Here is a 23,292-nt window from a genome sequence, read left to right as displayed (position 1 = left end):
TCCCTGCGTGAGGGCCCAGTACACTCAGCCCTCTTGGGCCAGTGTCAGTGGGACTGAGAGCTTGCTGAGGGCAGCCACCCCTCCTGTCCTTCTCCTGTGTCCCCCTTGGTGTTGGCTGGCTTCACCTGGGGTAGACCCAAAGGAGCCCCAACAGCAGAGTCCCCTCTCCCATCCACATCCGGGGCTGGGCACCCTAACAGAATCTCATTTCTTTGGCGTGATTATCACACATGGTCTATATGGTTAGACCCCTTTTACAGAGGGATAGGGCGTAGAGACCAGAAGTGAGGTCACTTGGCCCAGGCCACACAGACCCAGAGCTGTTCGTGTGCTTGCCCGTGCTGCCTGGAAACACAAGGACCCCACGTGTGCCCCAGGAGTCCCGGGTTCTAGTCCCAGCTCTACTAACTTGATGAGTGGCCTTGAGCAAGCCATTTCTCCCTCCTGGGCCTCCAATTGCCAAATGTGCCTGTGGGAGTGGCAGCTGATGGAAGAGGTGTCCCCCTCAAGTGGGTGTCCTTTATCCTGTGCCACTCAGATTCCCTGGGCCAAGTCTGTGCGTGTGGAGCAGGGGCTGGCAGCCTGGGGAGGGTCAGGTGCGATGAAGGGTGAGTGCACACAGGGAGGGCAGGTCTGGAGCTGACTGGCTCAGCCTCTTCTTCAATGGCGACTCTGAAGCTCCCTACATTGCATTAATTTTTTTTTTTTTTTTTTTTTTTGGTGGCACCATGTGACAAAGTCAGCCCCTTGTTACAACCGCTGCTCTTCTTCAGAACTTAATTAGAACACTTAATTAGAGCACTCTGCCTTTCTCCCCTCTCTCTAATTAACATGCGGAGGCCCTGCAGCCTAAACACCCCAAATAATTGCGTCCGGGGGCCCTGCAGCCCAGCCTGGCCTCATTACTGGCAGGGTGGGGCTGTGGGCCCAGCCGCCTTCGCAGATGGAAAATTGGTGACAAGAAAGAGCCACAGAAAGCGGCCTGACCCTGGGGCCCTGCCTATTGAGAACACAGGCCTGGGGGGTGGGAGGAACGCAGTTCCCTGGGGCAGCAGCTGAGTCCCAGCGGAGCAACCGGGGTGGGGGGAAGGGAAGGGCTGGGTTGTAGAGTCCAGAGCCCTCCCCAGAGACCACGGGGATGAGGGATGAATATTCAACTTCATGACAATGACAATGATGATGATGATTATAGCTCTCTTGACTGGGAGCCCAATCTATGCCAGGCATTGTATTAGACACTTTGCAGGAAAACCTCACAACAGTCTTGTGAGGTCTAAGACATCATCACCATTTTATAGAGGAAGAAACTAAAGCTCAGAGAGATTAAGGAACTGGCCCCAGATCACACAGCTGGTGAGTGGCAGAGCTAAGACAGATTTTCAGGACTGTTTGACCCCACAGCCTGTAATTTATGCCCGATTTTGCTCTTGGAGAGCTCACAGCATAGACCCTAGGATGATAAGAGCCAAAGGATGGGGAGCTTTGTGTTATGGGGACCCAGAAAGCGGGCAGAGAGGGCTCAGTCATAGTCCTGAATACAAACCTTAGCCCCTCACTTATTATCTATAGGGCCCTGGGCAGGTGGCTACACCTTGTTGAGCCTCAGTTTTCTCATCTGTAAAATGGAGATAATTCCTCTCTATGGGATTAGAGATGATGTGTACAAAGGTGCTTAATACAGTATCTGACATAGAGTGGGTACTCAGGAAATGACAGTTCACTTTCTTCATCTGTAAAACGGGGGTAGTGCGAGCACCTACTTCTCAGCCTCGCCCTATGGATTCCACGGGATAAAGGCTGAAAGCATCCAGCCTGTTGTCATGGTAACTGGCTCCATCAATGGTAGGGGATCATGGCTCCATCAATGGTAGGAGATTGGGAGGGTGGGGCTGAGAGAGGCCTGGCTCTGGGCCCTGAAGAGGGAGAAAGGGGTTAGAATATGAGGGGGCATTCAGGTCCTGCAGCAGGGTTTGAGGGATCCTGGGGACCAATGCAAGGTTTGGGGACCACTGACTCACCCCTGATGGAGGATGCACCATCCAGCCCAGCTCAGCCGTCGCTGTAGTGGAGTCCATTAGCGTTTCTGTGGGGAGAGCAAAGAGTCACCGCTCCGCCCCACCTACCAGGTGCTGTCAATCTCTCTGTTGGGCCCTCATCCTTCTTTACAGAGAGCCCCGCCTACTTCCACTGCCCCAGTCATCTGGCTCTAATTCTCCAGACTGCTCTTGGTTTAGACTCCGCCTCTCTACTCCATTATCCCGCCTACCCCCACAGCCTAGCCAATCATCTAATGCCACTCCTCTAGGCCCCGCCCCTCCAGGCCAAGTCCACCCTTACATCGTGGTCAGGCTCTACCTCTCAGCCAGTCTAATCCCACTAACCTAGGTACTGTCCTTCCCTTCCTTTTCTGGACGGAGAGGGTCTTACATCCACTAAACCTGGGGTCTACTGGATGGGTTTCAGAGGGTCTGCCACTAAACTCTTGGGTCTTGCCACTAAACATCAAACTCTGGGGATCTGTTTGCTTTTCAGCGTGCATGAAACTCTCAAAAACGGGAACTTGGGCCTTAGACGGGCTGTTCTTGTGTCCCAGCTGAGACCCCCCAGTTTCCCCTCCTTGCCCCTCTGGCGCACACATCTTGTCAAGACACTCTCCCTTTCTCTAGAAACCTGGAGTCTTCCATCATGTTCCTGTGGCTGAGGTCCCTCCCCCGGGGCTCAGGTAACTCTGCTCCCAGGACAGGGTCCCGGGAGTGGAGAAGTGTTGAGAGCAAGCACTGCACCCAGTAGGGGCCAACTGTCACATGGCCTGTGGGGGTTCAGGAGACACATCAGCGTCTGGGACCATCCTGAGCCCCACTTGCCTCCCCCAATTCCAGCAGCTGCAGGGAGCCACATGGCCTAGGGGGAAGAAGAGCCACATGGCCCTGGAGACCCCCATTCTCCCCAGGTCAGGTTCAGGACCCCTCTCTTCTACCCCTTCCTGGCCTCTTTGGCTTCCAAACACTTTCTGAATGGAATTGCAATACACCGAATGAATTTAAATGAACCCCTTTCAAGCATTCATTCGACAAAATATCCTGATGCCCATTATGTACCAGGCACTGCACTGGGCACCCTGAGAGAGAAAATCATGGCTAGCGAGACCCTACCATGGAGCAGTTCCTGGTCTGGCAATGGAGATGAGGTATGAATATAAATAGCTATGAGACAGTAGGGGGAGAGACCTAGAAGGTCACAGTGACACCACCTCGCTCGGTGAGAGTGGGTAAGAGGTATGCTTGCTGCCATGCTCCAATTCTGTGCCCAGGGCAGGCATCACTCATCAGTTCCTATACTATGGCCACATGATACTTCTTGCCACAGTATTCCAGGAAACAAATATAAACCAGAGATGCTGTCCCTGGCCCAGCCCAACTGCCTCCTTTCGGAGACAGGGCAACTGAAGCACAGGGGTGAGAAGGGGCTTCCAAAGATTGCACGGGAGTTGGCGGCACAGTGGGAAGTGCAGGTGTCTTGCCTCCTAGCCTATAAACCTTTAGGCACTTCAAACAATTAGTTTAATGGTCTGGGCTAAATGACAAGGACCAGGAGATTGGGGCTGTGCGCCCAGTGTCCAGGCAGCTCAGAAGTTCCAAATGGCAGATAATTAGGGCTTGAACTATGGCAGGGGTGGAGGGGATAAAGGGTGGGGACAGGAGGAAGCATTTGGCCAGAGGTGACCCCAGTCAGACCCCTGAGCTGACAAGAGAGGATGCAGAAGTGTCCCCACGACCGCCTGTGGCTTGTGTCCCTGTGCACTGGCATCCCCGTGACCGCCTGTGGTCACTGTGTCCCTTTCCACTGGGGGCTGGCACAGGGAGGGGGTGTGGGGTAAGGGTGCCAGGGACGGTGGAGCCAGTGCCAAGGGCATCTTTTTGATGGCAAATTGGAGGGAAGTTCTATTATGCAGCTTTGGAGCTGAAAAAAGGGTTCCTTTTCACACTCCGAATGCTACAGATTTTTCTTCCTGGAGAGAACAAGGGCTGAACTTTTAACCTGTTTTCTCTCATCGGCCTCAGCCAGAGACACGCCAAGCCGGGCTCTCTGCCTGGGCCCAGGGAACAGCTGCTGGGAGCTGTGTCGAACAAGGCAGAGGAGAGACTCTGCTTGGGACAAGAAGAGGGTCGGGCGGGGGAGGCAACCCCACCAAGCAGGTGGCCCCATCCCTTGGCTAGATTCCTGGGCTGACCCAGAGGCCAAACACTAGAGGATTCCATGGCCCAGAGAAGGAGGGGCCGGGAACTGACATCTTCATCGTACGGGTGGAAACTTGGGCTCAAGGAGGGCAAATGGCTTGCCAAAGTCACACACTAAAAGTTGGTGCTCAAACTCTGGGCTCCCAAGAAGCTTAGGGTGGGGGGACCCACTGTCCGCCTGTGTCTTCTACCTCTCCTGGCCCAAAGCAGTGGCCCAAAGCATTGGGAGGATCTCAGAAGGACTGGAAGTAAATGGACTGGCTGGTTTGCAGACACAAAGGAAATACGAAGGAACATGAAGTTTGCAGATCCCCTTGGGAGGAGGTAGAGGGCCGGCATCTCCTCTGCTCCCTTCTCCAGTGCCACTCCTGGCTTTGCCTGGAAGCCTGGCTCTGGGAAATCTGTCACCCCTCTGGGTTGTGGCAGGAGGCAGCACAAGCATGCTCTCTCCCCAACCTGGTCTTTTGCTTTTCAATTTTAACACCTCCCTCTACCTCTGCACGAAAGGCAAATGAGCAGAGCACACAGACCTGGGCTCTGGAGGTCACAGAGATCTGGATTCTAACAGCAGTTCTGTCCCTTCCTTGCTTGGTAACCAATATCACTTGCCATAAAAGGAAGGAAAATAAACACAGACTCTTACAAATGAACCTTTTGAGGCAGGCAGATCACTTGAGGTCAGGAGTTTGAGACCAGCCTGGCCAACATGGTCAAACCCCGTCTCTACTAAAAATGCAAAAATTAGTCAGGCATGGTGACGCATGCCTGTAATCCCAGCTACCTGGGAGGCTAAAGCACGAAAATTGCTTGAACCTGGGAGGCAGAGGTTGCAGTGAACTGAGATTGCACTATTGCACGCCAGCCTGGGTGATACAGCAAGACTCTGTCTCAAAAAACAAAACAAACAAACAAACAAACAAAAAACAAATGGACCTTTATTTGTTCTATCTCTTGTTAAGTCTCAGTTTCCTCACCTGGAAAACGGCCAAAATACCTTCCGAGTCTGGAAGTATAGCAGCTTGGATCCCAGCACAAAGTAGATCCTCACTTAGTAACAGCTGCTGTCTTTAGATGGTGTGCAATGCTTTTTGGCACACCCAGTGCCTGCACACACTGCTTCCTCCTTTGGGCTTATTAGGTGGCCCCTGAAAGTGAAGGCAGTCCCAAGAGGCTCCAGCTTAGTCTGCCTGCCTTCCCCCACCTCCCAGATACGCCTGCCAACATCTGACAAGCATCAGTCTCTTGCTCCACGGCCAAAGCCTCCATGGAGCCCATCCCAGTCCATCTGATGCTGCTTTCCCTGGGGTGCCCTGAGTTTTCTCTTTGTTCCTCTCAAACCAAGCACAAAAGTCAAACTCTGTTCTCTGGGGAATCTGGAGTTAATAGTTATTGCCTCAAGAACTTAGTGGGTTCAGGAAACCAAGCTTTGTTTCCACCACCATCATGTCCTTTTTCCACCCTGTAACACACCAGATGCCTCCCCTCCAATCCCAAAAACCTACAGAGGGAGAGAACTCATGTCTGCTGAGATCCTATTAGGAGCCAGAATCTCTCACCAACATTCTCACAATAATGCCAAGAAGTACTTGATACTGTCCCATTTCACAGATGACCCATTTCACAGATGAGAAAGCCGAGGCTTCCAAAGCCTCGGGAACTTGCCCAAGATCACACATCTATTCCACCCACAAGCTGCCCTCCAGTCAGCTATGAGTAGGTGAAGAGACTGGCCGTCTCACTCTGCACAGACAATGTGGTCTTTTCTCACCCTTGGACCTCACACATACTGTTCCTTCTGACCTTCTCACCTCTACATCTTCTCTGCCTGCCCTACTGTTCGTCTGTGAAGTCTCAACTCAGGTCACCTCCTCTAGCAAGTTCTCTTAAATCCATTCTGCCCCAATGCTCTGCAGCCAAGGGTGTTTCAAGGTATCCCGGCACTTGAAGATATTCTGGGTGGTAACTACCCCTATTTGCTATCTTCTCCCAAAGCTCTGTGGTCCCCTGAGAGGTGGGTGCTGGGTCCCGGTCCTGGGATCCCTAAGACCTAGCACAGGGCTTGGCACACAGGCCTCCTCTCCCCATCTGCAAGGCTTGAGCATATGCCAGTGTTCTGCTCCACTACGGTTGCCCAGGCTTGAGCCTTTCACATAGACAACGTTAATGACTTTAGCCATTTCCACCTACAACCTGTACAATTATTTAGTTACTACTTTTTCTTCCACTTGACTCCTTTTCTTTCTTAAACGCATCTTAAAGAGGAAAAAAATGTAATCATGATTATAAATGGAAAACCAATATCTCTTGCCATAACAGGAAGGAAAATAAACACAGACTACTACAATTAAAAATGTTTGTCTGCAAAGTACCGAACATCATTTCACTTCCCATACTTTGGGAGCTGCTGGGCTCCCTTGAGCTGCCTCTGAAGCTCTGGAAATGTTTCTATCTCTATCCCCACTGTGACGGTGACAATCTCTCATGCAGGGGAAGCTGTTGTCACTGTACACAGATAATTAATCACCACACTATGTGGCTGAGACCACAATGAGGACGTGCGTGGTGTACTGCAGGTTATAGGAAATGAATATGGAAGCAGGGGAAGAAAATGCCAAATTTAGGGATGGCTTCCAGGAGAATGTGACGCCTGCACAGAGGCTTAAAGACTGGGTGAATGGGGAGTGACTGATGTGGAGTGGGAAGGGCACGCTAGGCAGAGGGGAAGCAGAGGCAAAGGCCAGGAGGTGAGCTGGGCCACAGTGGGGTTTGTGGGAATCAAGCGCTGGCTGAAGGATGGGGCTGGAAGCAGTGGGAGCTGACAGCTGAGCCTGGAGAGGTTAAGCAGGGGCTGCCCAGGTAGCACAGGACAGGGCCATGAAGGGTCAGCAGCTCTCCGAGGCCCCTCTGCTGGATCATCCCTGTCTCTCCACATCCTTGCCAGCCTCGCTGTTATTACCTGCTTCCCACTCTGCCCACTGTGCTGTTTCACCTGCTCTTAGGCCCTCCCACCCTATTGAAATGTCTGGTTCCCAGACCTGGGCTGCTCTTAATGCCCATTTTTAAAAATCCCAATGGATAGATGAAGAAAGAGACTCACAGATTCTTAGCATCCAGGCAAAAGCTGGACCTGGGGCCACCAGCCCAGAGCGTCTTCCTCAGTGTGAAAACAGGGGCCCGGCCATGGGAGTGACTTTGGCGCTACCCCTACTGTCCCCACACCCCCTCTCCTTCCTGGAGGCTGCACAGAAGAAAGCAATCAGGAGGCCCTGACTGCCGGGCTGGGGAGGCCCGATGGCCCCTCTGGCTATGTGTGAACGAGCAGTGTACATTTCAGAAATATTTGAACTTAAAGGGGAGACACACTGAAGTCGTTAGCGTTGGGCTGAAAGGAGGTGGCTGCAGGGGGGCCCCTTGCTCTCAGGCTGGAGCGGGTGGTTGCCCCCTAGTCTCCAATCCACTCCTAGTCAGCTCTGTCTGATCCCCTCGTAGGCTATAATTCTCTAGGACCACAGATGCCGCTTGTCTGCACTAATGACAGTATGTGAATGTTCCAAAGTCATGAAGAAAGAACTTTCATTAAGCACCTGTTGCATGCCAAGCACTGTCCAGGGCCCTCTAAATGCCATTGCAGGCTCAACCTCCAGAAGTATATACTAGTATTAACCCCATTTCACAGATGAGGAAACTGAGGTCAGAGAGGAGAAGCAACCTGCACAAGTGCACACAGGCAGGGCTAGGACTGGAACCCACATCCATCTATTTTCACAACTGTGTTATTTTTAAGATGCCATGGCCATAGCCTTAAAAAACAGACAACACAAAGCAACAAAGTCTTCAGGGCTTGTGTGTGTTTATCTTCTCTCTCTGCATGGGCCTGTGTGAGAATAGCAGGGGGCGGGAGAAGGGCAGCAGGGGAGTGGGGCATAGACTGCCCAGGCCAGAATCTTGGCTGTGGCACTCTCCAGTGTGTGATTGCAAGCACGCCAGTTCTTCTCTCTGGGCCTCAGTTTCCACATCTGAAAAATGGGTCATGGTGAGAATTAAATGACACCATGTAGGTGAGTCCTGTTCATCTGATGTCTCCCAGGGCCCACATATAGGGGAGGTCTGCATCCACCTTGTTCACCACTGTACCCTCAACACTAAGAACGAGGCCTGGCACTAGCACACGCATCCATCCTCCACACGGCAGCTGGGTGATGTTCCTAAAGTCCACGTGTGATCACCCTTCAGAGCTCCTGCTGCCTGAAAGATCAAGTCCTAGCTCTCAACAAGCTACTCGAGGCCCCTGCCAAGCAGGCCAGCTAATTACCTTCCAGCCAGTCTTCCGCATCTCTCATATCCAGCCATCCAAAATTTCCTCCTGCTTGCAGAAAGCACTTTACCTCCCCGAACACTGGTGACTTGACCCTTCTAGATTTTTCTGCCTGGAACGCCTGGCCCTTCTTGCTTTGTTGGCCTGGCTAACTTCTCTTCCAAAACTGAGCTCAAAGCCTCCTTCTTCCTTCTTCCTGGCAGCTGTCCTGACTCCTCCTGCTCTGGCTGGGTTAAGTAACAAAGTCATGGTCATTCAATGAACATCTCCTCCACCCGATGTGTGCCAGGCCCTGAGCCAGGCACTGGAGACACAGAGGCAGATCAGCAGGCCCTTCCCTCAAAAAGCTCCCAGACTAGTGCCCGACGTGTGAACTTACTGCAGGGAGGGGCGGAGTGAGACGGCTGGTCCCGGCCAGGAGCCAGGAAACCCAGAGGAAGAAGGGAGTAGCTTTGAGCAGGAAATTTGGAAAGGCATCTCAGAGGAGGTGGCGTGTGAGCCGGGAGGAGAGGGAAGGGCACACCACATACAGGGCCCAGCAGAATCAAAGGCACAGAAATGTAAGACATCGGGGAAGGCTGGGCAATCATAAAACTGATGACTGGCTCTCAGTGGTGGGCTCCAGGCCAAGCGCTTAGCACTCATTATCCCATTTCATCGTTAACTATTTGTGAAGTAAGTACTTTAGGATCTCCCTTTACAGTTGGAGAAATCAAAGTTTGGAGAGGTTGTTCAAGGTTTCCATGGCCAGGAAGCAGTGGAACTGGGTCTGCCTCGCACCAAAGCCCATGTCCTTAGCCACTGCGCCACGCTGGAGTATCCGTCCCATGTAGTGGGAGCAAAATGCTTCATGGAAGGAGATGGTAGCACAGGACAGGGCATCAGAATGTGGAGGGCCTCTCAAACGTGGGGCTGAGGAAGTTGGGTCTTATCCCACAAGCAGCGGGGAGCTATGGAAGATTCTTGAAGAGGGTAGTGATGTGATCTGCCCTGAGAACCGCTGAGTTACAGAGTGGCCTTGGCAGAGGAAATTAGGCTAGATTTGGGGGACAGCTGGGGGAAGGGTTGAAGCTGAAGATGAACAGACACCTGGTAACCACACCCACGGGTCTTCACCTACAAATTGACTAGCAGCCTGCAGCCCAGGCAGCAAACCAGCCTGGCGTGAGACCCATGCAGCAGTTGCAAGCCCGGGCTCTTCCCAGCGGCTCCTGCTGCACCCTGTCTGGGGCTGGCGGGGCTGAAGTGGCCTGAAGCTAGGCCTGGCTGGGATCTCATGGCCTGGTAAGGCCAGCCTGGAGGCCTGACCCAGACTGTCCATGGTCACAGCACTCTTTCCATGGTCCAAGTTAGAAATTCCAGGAGGAGGCAAGGACACTGACAAGCTTGGAAGAGTCACTTCACCTCTCCGAGCCTTAGTTTCCTCATCTGTAAAATGGCGATGACAAAATCCTTGCTCTGTATACTTCACTGCATTGTTCTAAAGATCAAAGGAGGCATTGGCAGCCAAAGGTTTTTACAGCATGCGAAGGCTGGACCATACAGAGCCATAGGGAAAGTCACTGACATTGATGGTGGCCTCCTAGGGGCAGGCACTTCATTGATATTGTCTCATTTACATCCCAGAGCAAACTTAGGGGGAAACCAAGGCTCAGAGGGATCAAGGACTTCCAAAAGGCCACATGGCCAGTAAGGGGCAGTGTAAAATTTGATCGCTTTGGTCCGATCCCAGAAGCCACTAGATCATGCTGCCTCAGGAAACGGAAGGAAGAATCACTGCTTTCATCTCCCTGTGCCCTCGTTGCCAGGCCCTGAGCTAAACCCTCTACATGCCCTGTAAGGCCAATACCTTTATCCCATTGTACAGATGAGGAAACTGAGCCTGCAGAGGCTCAGAGATCTGCCTCAAGTCCTACAGCCAGAAAGAAGCAAAGCTGAGATTTGAACCCAGGCCAGCCTGACTGAGTTTCCTGAGCCCTCTCCTCTATAAACATCATGAGAATGGGAGCCCAAGATGGCCTTGGGTTCCCTGGCCCAAAGCAAGGCAAGAGGTGGAGACGCCAGAGAAGACCCCGACTAGCTCCTAGAAGAATGCAGATTTTCTAAAGTGAAATCTACCAACAAGCAGCACGTTGTTTTTCTACCTCGGCCCCCTGCTCAGCCCTCAGTCTCAAGGAAAGAGAACCTGGCTAATGTAAAATCCTTCTGCCCAAGGACTCTCGTAGCACACACCCCTTCTTGTCCTCCCACCGCTCAGAGGCCCTTCTCTGCCTCGGTTGCCTGCTTGGAGCCTGCTCTTGTTTTCTCAGGCCCAGGCGGAGGAATCCCTGTGACGCCAGCTCCTCTGCTCTGTCCCCTGCCTGCCTGCCGCTGGCCTGGGCATCCGCCAGCGCCGGCCGCCCCGGCTGAAACCCAATCCTCTGGGCCAGCCCGGCTGCTCACTAACAGCGGGCCACATTGTGCAGCCGGGGCTTCGGGAGAGTTTGGATTCGCTGCTTGGGGACCCACTTAACCTCGGCAAAGGACAGGATGATGGATGGGGGTCTGGGACGGGGTTGCTGGGGGTGGGGTGGGTGGTAAATGAACACCAGGGCTTGCTGGGGAAGGGAAAGAAGGGAGGCAGGGACGGGAACAGCCCTGGACACATTAAGCGCTCCTTTAGTTCCCACAACAACCCTGAGGGATGCCTGCGACTGGTCCCATTTTAGGTGACTTGACCAAGGCCACATAGTGAATCAGAAACTGAACCCACGCCAATTGCCCTCAAGTCTTCCCGATACACCAGGCTGCATCTCACAGCCAGCATTTGCCGAGTGATTTTTTAATTTTTAAAGCCTTTTACTTAAATGAACCCACACAGTTTTCACATCTATTCAGTAGGTAAAGAAGTATCATCATGGCAGCTGGCATTACTGGGCAGCTACCGTGTGCACGGAACAATGCCTACCACATTAATACTCATCTCCTGAGATCCTAACGGGACATATTGAGGGAGGACCAATCGTCAGGGCCATTTTACAGAAGAGGGGAGGAAAGCTCAGAGAGGCAGTCACTTGCAAGACACGGCAGAGCTGAGATACGCTCAGGCTAGCTAATGAAGGCAGGGGCCCTGGGCACCCCAGTTGCTTATAGCTGCATCCCTTCTGAGTGGTTCTAAATTGTGTGCATCTCCCCTCTGCCCACTGGACACAGCCTCACTCCACTGTTGGCACTCGAGGTGCTGTTCCTTCTCCCTGCCATGTCCCTCGCCCTCCTGGCCTGCCTAGGACACTCAGACATGTTCATTAAGACCCATCTCAAATGTCTTCTCTGAGAAGCCTTCCCTGATGACCCTGGCGCTGGGGCTCCCGGAGTCCTATATGTGTCTCCCATCATTGTACTTGTCACCTTGTCCTGCAACTTTCTTTTACTCATCTGCCCCTCAACTGGACTGTAAGTGCCTTGTAGGCAAGACCAAGGCTGGTTCACTGTGGTAGCCACCAGCCTCTAAAACCACCTTACTCCTGATCACCCAGGCCCACCCAGACCTTAAATGCTCTTTCTTGCTGACATCATCAGTCTGGGTGTCTGAGTTTTTCCTCCAGGAAACGCGGTCACTGGTATCAAGATGACTCCATATAGTAGATAATCCAAAGTACTTACTGTGCTGAGCTGTCACACATATTATCTGTTTTGATGCTCACAATGCCCCACGTGATAATGATTATTGTCCCCATTTACCCACCCACCCATCTATTCATCCAGCCACCCACCCTGTCACCCCATCCATCTGTCCCACTCCACTCACCTAGTATTCTACCACCTGTTCATCCACTAGCATCTCGCATATGTATCCATTCATCTTCCTACTGAACCAACCTCCCTTCATCCCTTCCTTCCTGCAGATGGGGGAAAATAACCCTCAGAGAGGTTAAGTAATCTGCCCAACATCACACAGCGAGTACATGGCAGATCCAGGAGCAGAACCAGGTACTCTTTTAATCACTCTGCTATGTGGCCTCTTAGCTGTCTCACTTTATTTCTAACTGTCCTGTTGCATGCAGGTTTAATCTTACAAGTCACCTCAAATCCTTCTGCATGTGAATGGAGTGTAAATTACAAATCAATAAGACACAGGCCACTGTAAGTCCAAGATGGGGTCTGTCGGGTTGGAGTCAATTAGCAAGCCTGCTGCAGGACCTGCTGGGACTTGATGGATTTGCCTAATTGGCACTGGTTTCCCCCAGTGAAGGACAATTAACTCAAATCCCAGAACCCAGACCACCCCTCTGCTTCTGGGCAGGGTGTCAGGCATTGAGCTACATGAAATTTACTGTTTATTCATTCACCCATTGACCCATACGCCCACTCATCCATCTATCTTTCCAACCATCCAATCCTTGCAATCATCCATAAACCATCTTGACATCTGCTCACTCACCCACCTACCTATTTACCCACCCGCACACATCTATACGCTGATCCATCTGCCCGCCCATGTAGCCACCCATTCACTGATCCAGCAGTCCACCCACCCACACGCTCACCTATCCATCCATCCATCTAATCACCCAATTCAAGCAGCTATTTAGGAAGTCATTCTGCCATCTTGTCTTCCACTCACCCATCTATTTATTCATCTACTCATTCTCTCATTTACCGCATTCATCTGTCTATCCTTACACCACCAATTCATCCACTCACCCCATGCCCAGCATCCCACTTAGGTTTTCTCCCTTCCCCTGAAGTAATCTCCCTCCCTACCTCTCCTCTTTCCATTCATCTATCCACTCGACCATTCATTTACCTGTCCATCCATTCGCATCATTTATTTATACATCTATACATCTGCTACCCACTCCTCCCATCCAGCCAGCCTGCATTTGTTGAACAGCTACTATGTGCCAAGCCCATGCTGAGTACTAGAGAATCAGGCTGTATGTGGTGGCTCACGCCTGTAATCCCAGCACTTTGGGAGGCCGAGGCGGGTGAATCACTGTAGCTCAGGAGTTCCAGACTACCCTGGGTAACATGGCAAAACCCTGTCTCTACTAAAAATACAAAAATTAGCTGGGTGTGGTGGTGCATGCCTGTAATCCCAGCTACTTGGGAGACTGAGGCACGAGAATCAACTTGAACCCAGGAGGCAGAGGTTGCAGTGAGCTGAGATCTCACCACTGCACTCCAACCTGGGTGACAGAGTGAGTGAGACTCTTGTCTCAAAAAAGAAAAAGTAGTAGTATTGGAGAATCAAAAATAGATACTATCACTGACTTAGAGAAATTTACTGATTTGAAGCAAACCCTGTATGGCTCCTGCCACTAGTTCCCAAGTACTTTCCAAGCTCCACATTCTACCTGCGGATTGGGCCCTTGCTGAGTCTGGCATCCTGGGCTCTGTTCTGTGGCCTTGGAACTTGGCTTCCCTTTGCCTTCAGATAGCCTGCTTCACCAGGGCCCCATGTGGCCTGAGAATCTGTTGTCCACATCACATTATGAACATGCACATGGCTGGGGCCCGTCCCACCCCAAGAGGGGCCAGTGAATGGTAACTTAAACCAGGTTCAGCCCCACCCCTGCCACAGTCTCCTGTCCTACAGTCTGTAAGGGAGATCCCAGACATAAGGGGTCCCAGTCTATAAGGGGGATCCCACAGCAAAGGAAGAATCCTAACCCTGCCTGGAGGTTAAAGGAGACTTCCCAAGTGAGTGGCAACTGGCTTGAACCCCAAACTGAGTAGAAGACAGCAAGGCAAAAGGAAGGAGGGAAAGAGAAAGCACCAGCAGAAGGGGAAAGGGTGTCTCGGGCAGAGAGAACAGCTTGTACAAAGGCCAGGAGGAGAGAATGATCAGGGCCCCTTCAAGAACCTGCAGGAGGGAGAAGGAAGGCCTAGGAGAAAGAGAACTCCAGACACCAGTCTTTTTTTTTTTTTTTTTTTTTAAATGGAGACAGGGTCTCTCTCTGTCACCCAGGCCAGAGTGCAGTGGCAGCATGACTCACTGCAGCCTCAACCTCCAGGGCTCAAGTGATCCTCCCACCTCGGCCTCCTGAGTAGCTGGGACTACATGCGCGATCACCACACCCTGCTGGCTTGTTTGCTTGCTTGCTTATTTATTTATTTATTTATTTATTTATTTATCTATTTAGTAGAGACTGGGGTCTAGCTATGTTGCCCGTGCTGGTCTTGAACTCTTGGTCTCATGTGATCCTCCCACCTCGGCCTCCCAAAGTGCTGGGATTACAGGTGTGAGTCACTGTACCTGGCCTCACAAAGAGTCTTGAATGCCAGGTTGAAGGACTAAGACTTCACCCCTAAGATAGCAGGGGACCATAGAAGAAGTGGCCTGACAGCTGTTGCTGTGTTCTCTTGTGTAATGGATCCATGTTATAGATGAGGACATTGTAGGATTAGAGAGGTACGGAGGGCTTCTCCAGGCCACACAGCTGGTCAGGACCAGAGAAGAGATTCCACTTTAGGTCTGGTGGCTCCAAAGCCCTCGCTCTTTCTGAGAGAGGCTGCTGCCTCGGAGGAGACGTTTCCAGAATGCCTGCATCCCTCCCACATCAACGCTTGGCTCCAGGACCACCTCCGCAGCCCTCGGGAGTGTGGGTGCAGTGACAGAACACCCCAGGGTGCCATCTCTGCTCAGCATGACTCCCTGGGCTCTCTTGCCAACCGCACCTGGCATCTCAGGCAGTTAAGCAGTCACGGCTCTGCTGGGGCATTTTCTCGCATGTCGATGTTTCTCAGGAGAGCTGCTCAGCAATTTCCCATCACCATCTTCACCAGAGCCTCTGTGTCTTCAGCATTAGTGACCATTTCTTTCCCACCATTTCCCACTGACACCCTGAGAGGCAATGCCAGCCAAAGAGCCAGCTTCTGGCAGGGGCTGGTGGGGCCCTTGACGTGGAGCAGGGCTTGAAATTAAGAGAGCTTTTGGGGTGCAGAAGACACAGGGGGATGAGGGGCACCCTGAGCCAGTGGTGGGAAGGAGGACATGGGCCAGGAGGTGAAGGAATACTGCTTCCACCACTAGGATCTCTATCATCATAGCTACTGTCTACTGAGCACCTACTACCTGCCAGGCACTATCCCATGCAATGGACATCCAGCACAGCACCTGAGCTCCTCTAAGCTTTCCAAAACCCTTCAAGGGATGGGTCATTGCCCCCATTTTGCAGATAAGTAAACCAAGGGGCAGGGGGAACAAGTAAGCCGGCAAGATCCCTGCAAGTTGGCTGCCAGTTGGTGAGGGAGGCAGGCTTTGATTTCTGGGCTGTGTGACCCAAACTCCTTTCCTGATCCCAAGGAGCCTTTTGGGAGTTGAAAGTCTCCGGTGACAGCTGATGCAGGCAGCGGGGTCGCGAAGGGTGCGCTTCCAGGCCTCAGGTGGCAGCATGGGATCAGACCACCTCCACTTCCCCAGCTTGAGCTAGACGCCCCTTCTCTGGGCTCCAATTCGCCCTCCAGAGTGTGTCTGAGGCCCTTTCCTAGTCTGGTTTTGGACTGGGCCCGGGGCCCTGCAAGCTGGGCTGCTAAGTGGAGGATGAAGGCCATTGGTGCCCAGCGTGACCTGGAGACAGCTTCCCCTGAGACACAAGGAGAGGCTATGTCAGATGGCCTTGTGCTAAGCCCACAAACATGGCAGACCCGGCCTTGTCTCTGAGCCAAACAGAAGCCTCCCAAGCTGCTGGCTGTGCCACTCCGCTGGTCCACATGAGAGCCGGAGGCCACAGGACCACAGACCACAGCTGGGCCCAGTGCCCTGCCCGGTCAGCCCATCAGCAACCCAGCCCCACACTGGGGTTCCTTCTCACCAGGAATTCTGTATTGGTGGTGGTGGCGGCAGCCTGGGGCAGCACAGTCAGACCTACTGATGCTGGGAGCAGGCTCAGAAATGTTTTCCTATAAAGGGCAAATTGGACCCGGAACCTCAAGCATCTCACCACGCTGGCTCGCATCCCACTGGGACAGGATACTTCTCTGATGGGGTGGGTGATGGGTGGTCCCCTCAGGCTGATGGGCTCCCAACCCCTTCCCTGCTAGCCCTCTCCTTCCCCCACCCACCACAGGATGCGGCCTCAGTGACCTCATCTGGGAAATGGGAATAGTAAACAGCACCTACTCATAGGTATGGACACAACACCCTTTGCACAAGGCCTGGCACAGTCAGCCTAGCTCAGAGGAGGCTAGTACCACAATCATCGTCGCCCCTCCTTCACCTAGAGGCTGACATGGCTGAGAACAGCTCCCAAAGAAACCTCTGGGGTGGGGTGGGATGAGTGGGACAGGTGAATCTGAACAGGGATAATAATCATAATCCTTATTTCCAGCTATTGAGTACCTACTAGGTGCTCAATGTACCAGGCACTATGCTAGCGACTTTCCATAGATGATGCCATGTGGTCTCCATTTCAAAGATGAGGAAACTGAGGCTCAGAGAGGGGCTGTGACTTGCCTGGGGTCACCAAGGAGGCAGTGGTAGTGCTGGGACTCTGAGTGCCATTTGAGGCTTCCTCCCAGCTGCCTCCCTTCAAAGCTCAGAGAGTCCCCTGTGCTGTGCCTGGGAGGGAGCGTTCACTTGGCCTTATTTAAAGTTGCAATTATCTGTCCCATTTCCCACTGGCTACAGCTGAGCTCTCCAGGGAGGCAGGAAGACCCTGATGGAGGAGGATGCTGCGAACAGGGAATGTCTAAGGAATCTTCCCTGAGCCTCCAACTGAAGGAGCAGGGAAGACATGTACTCCTGCGGGAGGCCCTCTTCCTGTACCTGGCCTCTGTCCCCTCTGCCCCCGCCCCAGGGAGCAGACCAGGCCAGCAGTGGGTTCCCAGGGTGGGGAGGTTCCTTGTCAGTCCCGCAAAGGTTGTGAAGGGGTCACATCATGAGCTGAGGCCTTAGGGATTGCTGGCATGCAGCATGAAGGCAGCACCCAATGCAGACACGGAAAGACTGAAGCAGCCTGGGGGTTGGTCCAAGATCCCATGGTGAGGTAGCAATGTGTGGGGCCTAAGACGCAGAGTGACAGAAAGCCTGTGGAGAGGTGGAAAGACAGAACTGGGGAAGGGCCCCAGGGCTCCAGCAAAGGAGAATGCTGGTGCTCAAGGGATGGACTCAGGGTTTCCTTTTTTTTTTTTTTTTTTTGAGACAGGGTCTCTCTCTGTCACCCAGGCTGGAGTGCAGTGGCGCCATCTCGGCTCCCTGCAACCTCTGCCTCCAGGGTTCAAGCGATTCCCTGCCTCAGCCTCCTGAGTAGCTGGGATTACAGGGGCCTGCCACCACGCCTGGCTAATTTTTGTATTTTTAGTACAGATGGGGTTTTGCCATGTTGGCCAGGCTGGTCTCGAACTCCTGACCTCAAGTGATCCTTCCGTCTCGGTCCCCTAAAGTGTTGGGATTACAGGCGTCAACCACTGTACCTGGCTAGACTCAGGGTTTTCAACACACTGGTGCTTCCTAAAGGCTTTGCAAGGAGCAGAGTGCAGTGGGGATCCTATGCTACAGACAGCCTCAGAGGTTCTGGGCCAAGGCTCCCTATGAAACACTCAGTGGTGTGGCCAGAATTGGTTCCCAGAATGTCCGGCTCCTCACCCTCACCCAGATACAGAATTAGACTCAGACAGACACCCACTCCGCTCTCCCACAAGCAGCCCTCAGCACCCCTGCCTATCCTCCCAGGCTCCGCCCTCCTCCCGTTTTAACATCCCCTCTGAGCGCCTCCTGTGCATCTACCCCAACCGCAGTCCCTGCTTGGAGGAACCCAAACTGGCGAGGGTGACACCCCATCAAGCAGTTCTTGTATCTGCCACTGGAGCGAGGGGCAGGGGAGCGGGAACCTGGCAGTGGAACCCAGGTGTTAGGTCCAAACAGCACGGAAATGGCCTATCCAGCGGCACATCCCAGGGTCTGAGGCAGTGGCCTCAGCAGTCATTTAGACTTTTTTTTTTTTTTGAGAGTCGCCCAGGCTGGAGTGCAGTGGCACAATCTTGGCTTACTGTAACCTCCGCCTCCCTCCCTGGTTCAAGAGATTCTCCTGCCTCAGCCTCCTGAACAGCTGGGATTACAGGTGTGTGCCACCACACCCGTGTAACTTTTGTATTTTTAGTACAGATGGGGTTTCACCATGTTGGCCAGGCTGGTTTCAAACTCCTGGCCTCAAATGATCCACCCGGCTCGGCCTCCCAAAGTGCTGGGATTACAAGAGTGAGCCACTAAGCCCGGCAGAGTCATTTACATTTGAACCCCACTTTCTAACCCACTACCCCAGGGTAAGTCTCGAGCTTCCCTTTCTGAGCTGTGGGATAGGAACAAGATTGGTACCTGCCTCGCAGGTGGCTGTGACAAGATCATGCATGTTAAGTTCTTAGCCCAGAACCTGGCTATAGTAAGTGCTCAGTAAAATGTTGACCGTGGTCATTATCACTCAAATTATAACACAAAGCAATCACTCAATAAGCGGATGTTATGATATTGTTATTATCAACATCAGCCAGCACCCTCTGGGCAAGGCTGAGCAGACTTGCTTTCTCTTTTATGAGAGACAGAATAATGTCCCTGAGGAGATGCCCATGTTCCTAATCCCCAGAATCTGGGAATGTTGCCTTATGTAGCAACAGTGACTTTGCAAATGAGATGAGATTAGGAATCATGAGATGGGGGGATTATCCTGGATTAGCCAAGTCGGTCTAATATAATCATAAGTGTCCTTGTAAGAGGGGGTGGGAGGGTTAGCATTAGAGAGGAGATGTGATGTCAGAAGCCAGGTGGGAGTGACACACTTTGGGGATGAAGAAGCCACAAGCTCTGGGATGCAGGCAGCCTCTAGAACGCTCTAGAAAGGGCAAGGATCCTCCTCCTGAGCTTCTGGAGGTAGTGTGCCCTCCACCGCCCCCGGCCATTTCAGCCCAGTGAAATCCTTTTCAGACGTCTAACCTCCAGGGCTGTAAAACAATAAATGCATCTTGTTTTAAACCATGAAGAGTTTGGTAATTTGTCATAGCAGCAACAAGAAACTAACAGACCATCCTCAGTCAAGAAAGTGGTCATCTCTCACACCCCGTGATGGCGGGATCCGTGAACCCCACACACTCACTCCTTGCCGTTGAGAAACCACCCAGACCCTCCGCTGAAGGGCATTTGAAGTGGTGGGGGGAGCGGTCTGGCCACTTTAGTTGACATCTATGGTTGAGGGGAGCCACCCCACCTCCACTGTGTGCCCGTCCAGGAGAGGCTTGGAGCTGAGGCGGGGCAGGTGCTGGTCCTGTGTGATTGGTCCCTGGTGGGCCCAGCAACAGTTTCCGTCCTGGAGGGATGGGATTGCAGGTGGGGGTGTGCTGGTGCTCTCAGGGGTGCCATGGATGTAGTGTTTTCCACCTGCCAAACCCTGCCCAGGACTCGTCTTCCCAAAGCCCTACGAGGCAGGAACAATTATCAACCCCATTTTAGAGATGAAGAAATTGAGGCCCAGAGAAGTGAAGCAACCTGCCCAAGGCCATCCTGCAGGATGTAGCCTGGGTTCTGCTTGCACAGGCCCAGACTCAGGCAGCTCAGGTCCTCCATGGATGCCCTGTCCACTCCCAGATCACTCAGATCCTGGCAGCTAACCCCTGCGTGGGCCTAGCTATGTGGGTCCAGGGCTGCTCTCTGCCCAGCACTCTCTAGGCCTCGAGGTAGGAATCGTGCCCCCTTGTCTGCCTCACTGAGGGTCTGCACAGTGGCTGGCCATAGGCACCGGATGCTGCTGCAGAGAGCAGGACCCACGGGGGAGGAAGAGATGCTGGGAATCACTGGGCACCAGCACTCCTGGGTGAATGCCAGCCTTCCTCGTGATGAGCCACTGCAGCCAGCGCAGAGCTCACCCAGGCTTTCTATGGTGTGGGGCCACCACGCTCCCATTTCACAGAAAATCAAGATAATGAGAAGGATTACAATAGTGGCCATTGGTCAAGTCCCTGTCCATGCCAGGCACCAAGCTAAGTGCTTACTGATGTCTCCTTTTGTCCTCTGACACATCCCCTACAGGAAACTCCTAAATCATCCTCATTTCCAACTAGGTCACTGGGATTCAGTGAGGGGAAGGGGCTTCCCCAGGTCCTGAAGCCAGGAAGGAGCCTTGCTGGAGACAGGAGCCTCAGAAGCCCACTCACACACCACCCCTTGGCCCCTACCAAGACCCTCATTGGACAGAGGAGGAAGTAGGCCCCCAGGGGTTCCTGGCTTGCTCAAAGCACAGGGGTTCAGTGAAAAGGTGGCCTGGGAACCTGGTTTCCAGGCCCCCAGAAGAGGCTGCCTTCCTTTCTGCCACAGGGTGTCCCTGAGCCACTCTTGGGGGGTAGAGGTTCCAGCTGAGGGTCCTGCAGCCCTGGGAGGAGTGGAGGGTGTCTGAAGTCTGCCCAGCATATGGCCCCGATTCCATTTTCTCCTGTCTCTGGTGGGACACCAGCTGCTGGGAGCTGGGAAACTGGAATCAGGGGTCCCCAGTGGCCCCTGGTGCCATCAGGGACACTGCTTGCACCCTGGTCCCTTCCCATACGCCACCAGGAGACGTTCGCCTCAGATGACTCCGGGTGATGTCGGTGCCAGGCTGGGAGGAGGGGGAGGCAGGCTGGGCGTCTGCCACAGCAGGCCTCAGAGCCCCGCTCGGAATCCCAATTGAGCTATTTTTAATGTGCTTCAATTTTCATTTTCTTTTATTGGAAAACACAGATGGTGACTTGCTGCCCCCTCACACACACTGAGCAAGGCAACGACAGGCAGAGATGCGCAGCAGACACGTGTACGCCCCCCTCCCTCTGCTGGGGAGCCAGAGCTGGCAACCAAGTCCCTCAGCTGCCCGGGGCCTTGGTTTCCCCATCTGCAAAATGGGCTTTGCTGAGGCAGCCCTGAAAGCCCCTGGCAGACTGCACACTCCATGAGGGTCTGGGTGAGCTGGGGAGGAGGCTTCAACTGCTTCAACTGGGCATTGGCAGGGAAGGGCGTCCAGGGAAGGGTTGCCAGGGAGAGAGAGGTCCAGGAGAGGGAAGAAAGAAGGAGAATTGTTAGCTCTAGGGAATTATTTCCTAGCTGTACTTTGAGAATTTCCATCCCCATTTTACAGAGGAGGGAATGGAGGCTCAGTGCTCAGTGTCAAGTGCCCTGCCCAAGAGCGGGTGGCTGACCTGGGTCTGTGTGGACATGGCTCCAATGCTCATTCTCACCCCTCTCCAAATGGTTCCCAGCCAGATGCTCTGTTACTTATTTTTTCACTATAAAAGCAATACATGCTCATTAGAGACAATTTGGAAAACACAGAAAAGTCAGATGGAAGTATAAAGTACAAAATAATAATTATCTCCCCCCACTATCCCTCCCCCTCTCCATGACCACTGCCAACATTTTGGTGTGTTCGTGCTACTCTTTGTTTTTTTGCTTCTCATAATCTGTTACACTTTGAACATCATTTGGTGGTGGCACAGGGTAGTGGCTGGCTGTGCATCACAACGGACTTGGGCAAGTTTTAAAAACATCAGTCCTGGCATTCCCTGATGCCCATAAAACCAGAAGAGAATCATGGGGGCAGGCTCGTAATTGGTAGCTGGGAATCTGTATTTTCCACAAGCCTCCCAGGTGATGCTGATGCTGCTAGCCTAGGAAGCCTACAGACGTGCACTTGGCAAGACCACTGGCTCTGGAGACAGCTGGCATCACCTGGGTCAACCTGGGGCTGGGCTGTGTGGCGTTGGTCGCATGCATTCACCTCTCTGAGCTACAGTTTCCTTATCTGGACTCATGGGACCTTCCTTTGCAGGCTTGTGGGGAGGATGAGAGAAAAAGGCCAAACAGGCTCTTATATCCACCCGAGACTCTGAGGGGCTCAGCTTTGCGAAGGCTGGAGAGCTGCTCCTTGAGGACAGAAGCAACAACACCTGAAGCTGGGGAAGAGGGCACAGGTGGGGCAGGAGGTGCTTTTAGAAGCAAAACCAAAATAGATGTCATCAAGACTGCCTCTGCAGACAGGGGACAGAATTGTCCCTGTCTTAAAAAACCCAGGCCCCCACTACCAAGCATGGAATTGACCTGAGCCCACAGTCTTCCCCAGCCCACCCTGTTTGCCAAAATTCTGCTCAGCTTTCAGGACCTGGCTACAAGGTCATTTTTGGGTTCCCTCGGCCCCACTTTCTGTGAGCCTCCACCCCGTCCTCCACGCTGGGAGATCATTGTTTCTGAGTGCTCCACCTCCACCCAACTGTGGGGTCTTGGAGGGCAAGACTGAGTCAGGTTATGCTCTGTCTGAATAAGTCAAGCATGAACTTCTTTAAGTCTAAGTTTTCTCAGCTGTAAAACGGGTGACTTGTGTTATCCATCTGCCATGCCTCAGAGGTTTGGCATCTATAGCAAATTAGAGGATGCAGGTGCCTCTTGAACCCATAGCGTGCACAAGCCTCAGGCTGATAGGCAGTGAGAATGTTGCATTGGTGGGATCTGGGGCAGGTTCTTGAGCCTCTCTACCCCTCCCCTGACACACACGCAGGCCTGCTGTTAGGCCCAAAATTTGGCTTTGAAGCAGTGGGTGTGGCTGTGGTGAGAGAATCCCTCCAGAGGGTGCTACAGTCATCAAGGAAGGTGAGCTGCTAATTGTCCCCCTTGTGAGGATGACACCTCCTCTAAAGTGTGTCACAGAACTCAAGGGGATGGGGGTGGGGTGGTAGAAAGGGCTTTGAATTCTCTGCCCAAAGGCTCGGAGCCACCTGGTGAGGGAGGTGACTGGGCAGAGGTGTTGGTAT

At 53.0% G+C, this 23,292-nt stretch overlaps 1 protein-coding gene across 4 annotated transcripts in view; it reads right to left on the bottom strand.

The window, feature by feature from the left end:
• EPHB2 (EPH receptor B2) overlaps window positions 1–23,292 on the bottom strand; it is a 205,676-nt gene that overhangs the window by 132,493 nt on the left and 49,891 nt on the right. For all 4 annotated transcript variants that reach the window (XM_050790405.1, XM_050790434.1, XM_050790414.1 and 1 more), the window contains exon 2: window positions 2,019–2,083. In XM_050790405.1, the coding sequence (XP_050646362.1) occupies window positions 2,019–2,083 (65 nt within the window). The remainder of the gene's footprint in view (window positions 1–2,018; window positions 2,084–23,292) is intronic.

This window comes from Macaca thibetana, chromosome 1 (genome assembly GCF_024542745.1).
Source record: "Macaca thibetana thibetana isolate TM-01 chromosome 1, ASM2454274v1, whole genome shotgun sequence".
In the NCBI taxonomy this organism is placed as follows: Eukaryota; Metazoa; Chordata; class Mammalia; order Primates; family Cercopithecidae; genus Macaca; species Macaca thibetana.
This window is presented reverse-complemented; position numbering and strand designations above follow the sequence as displayed.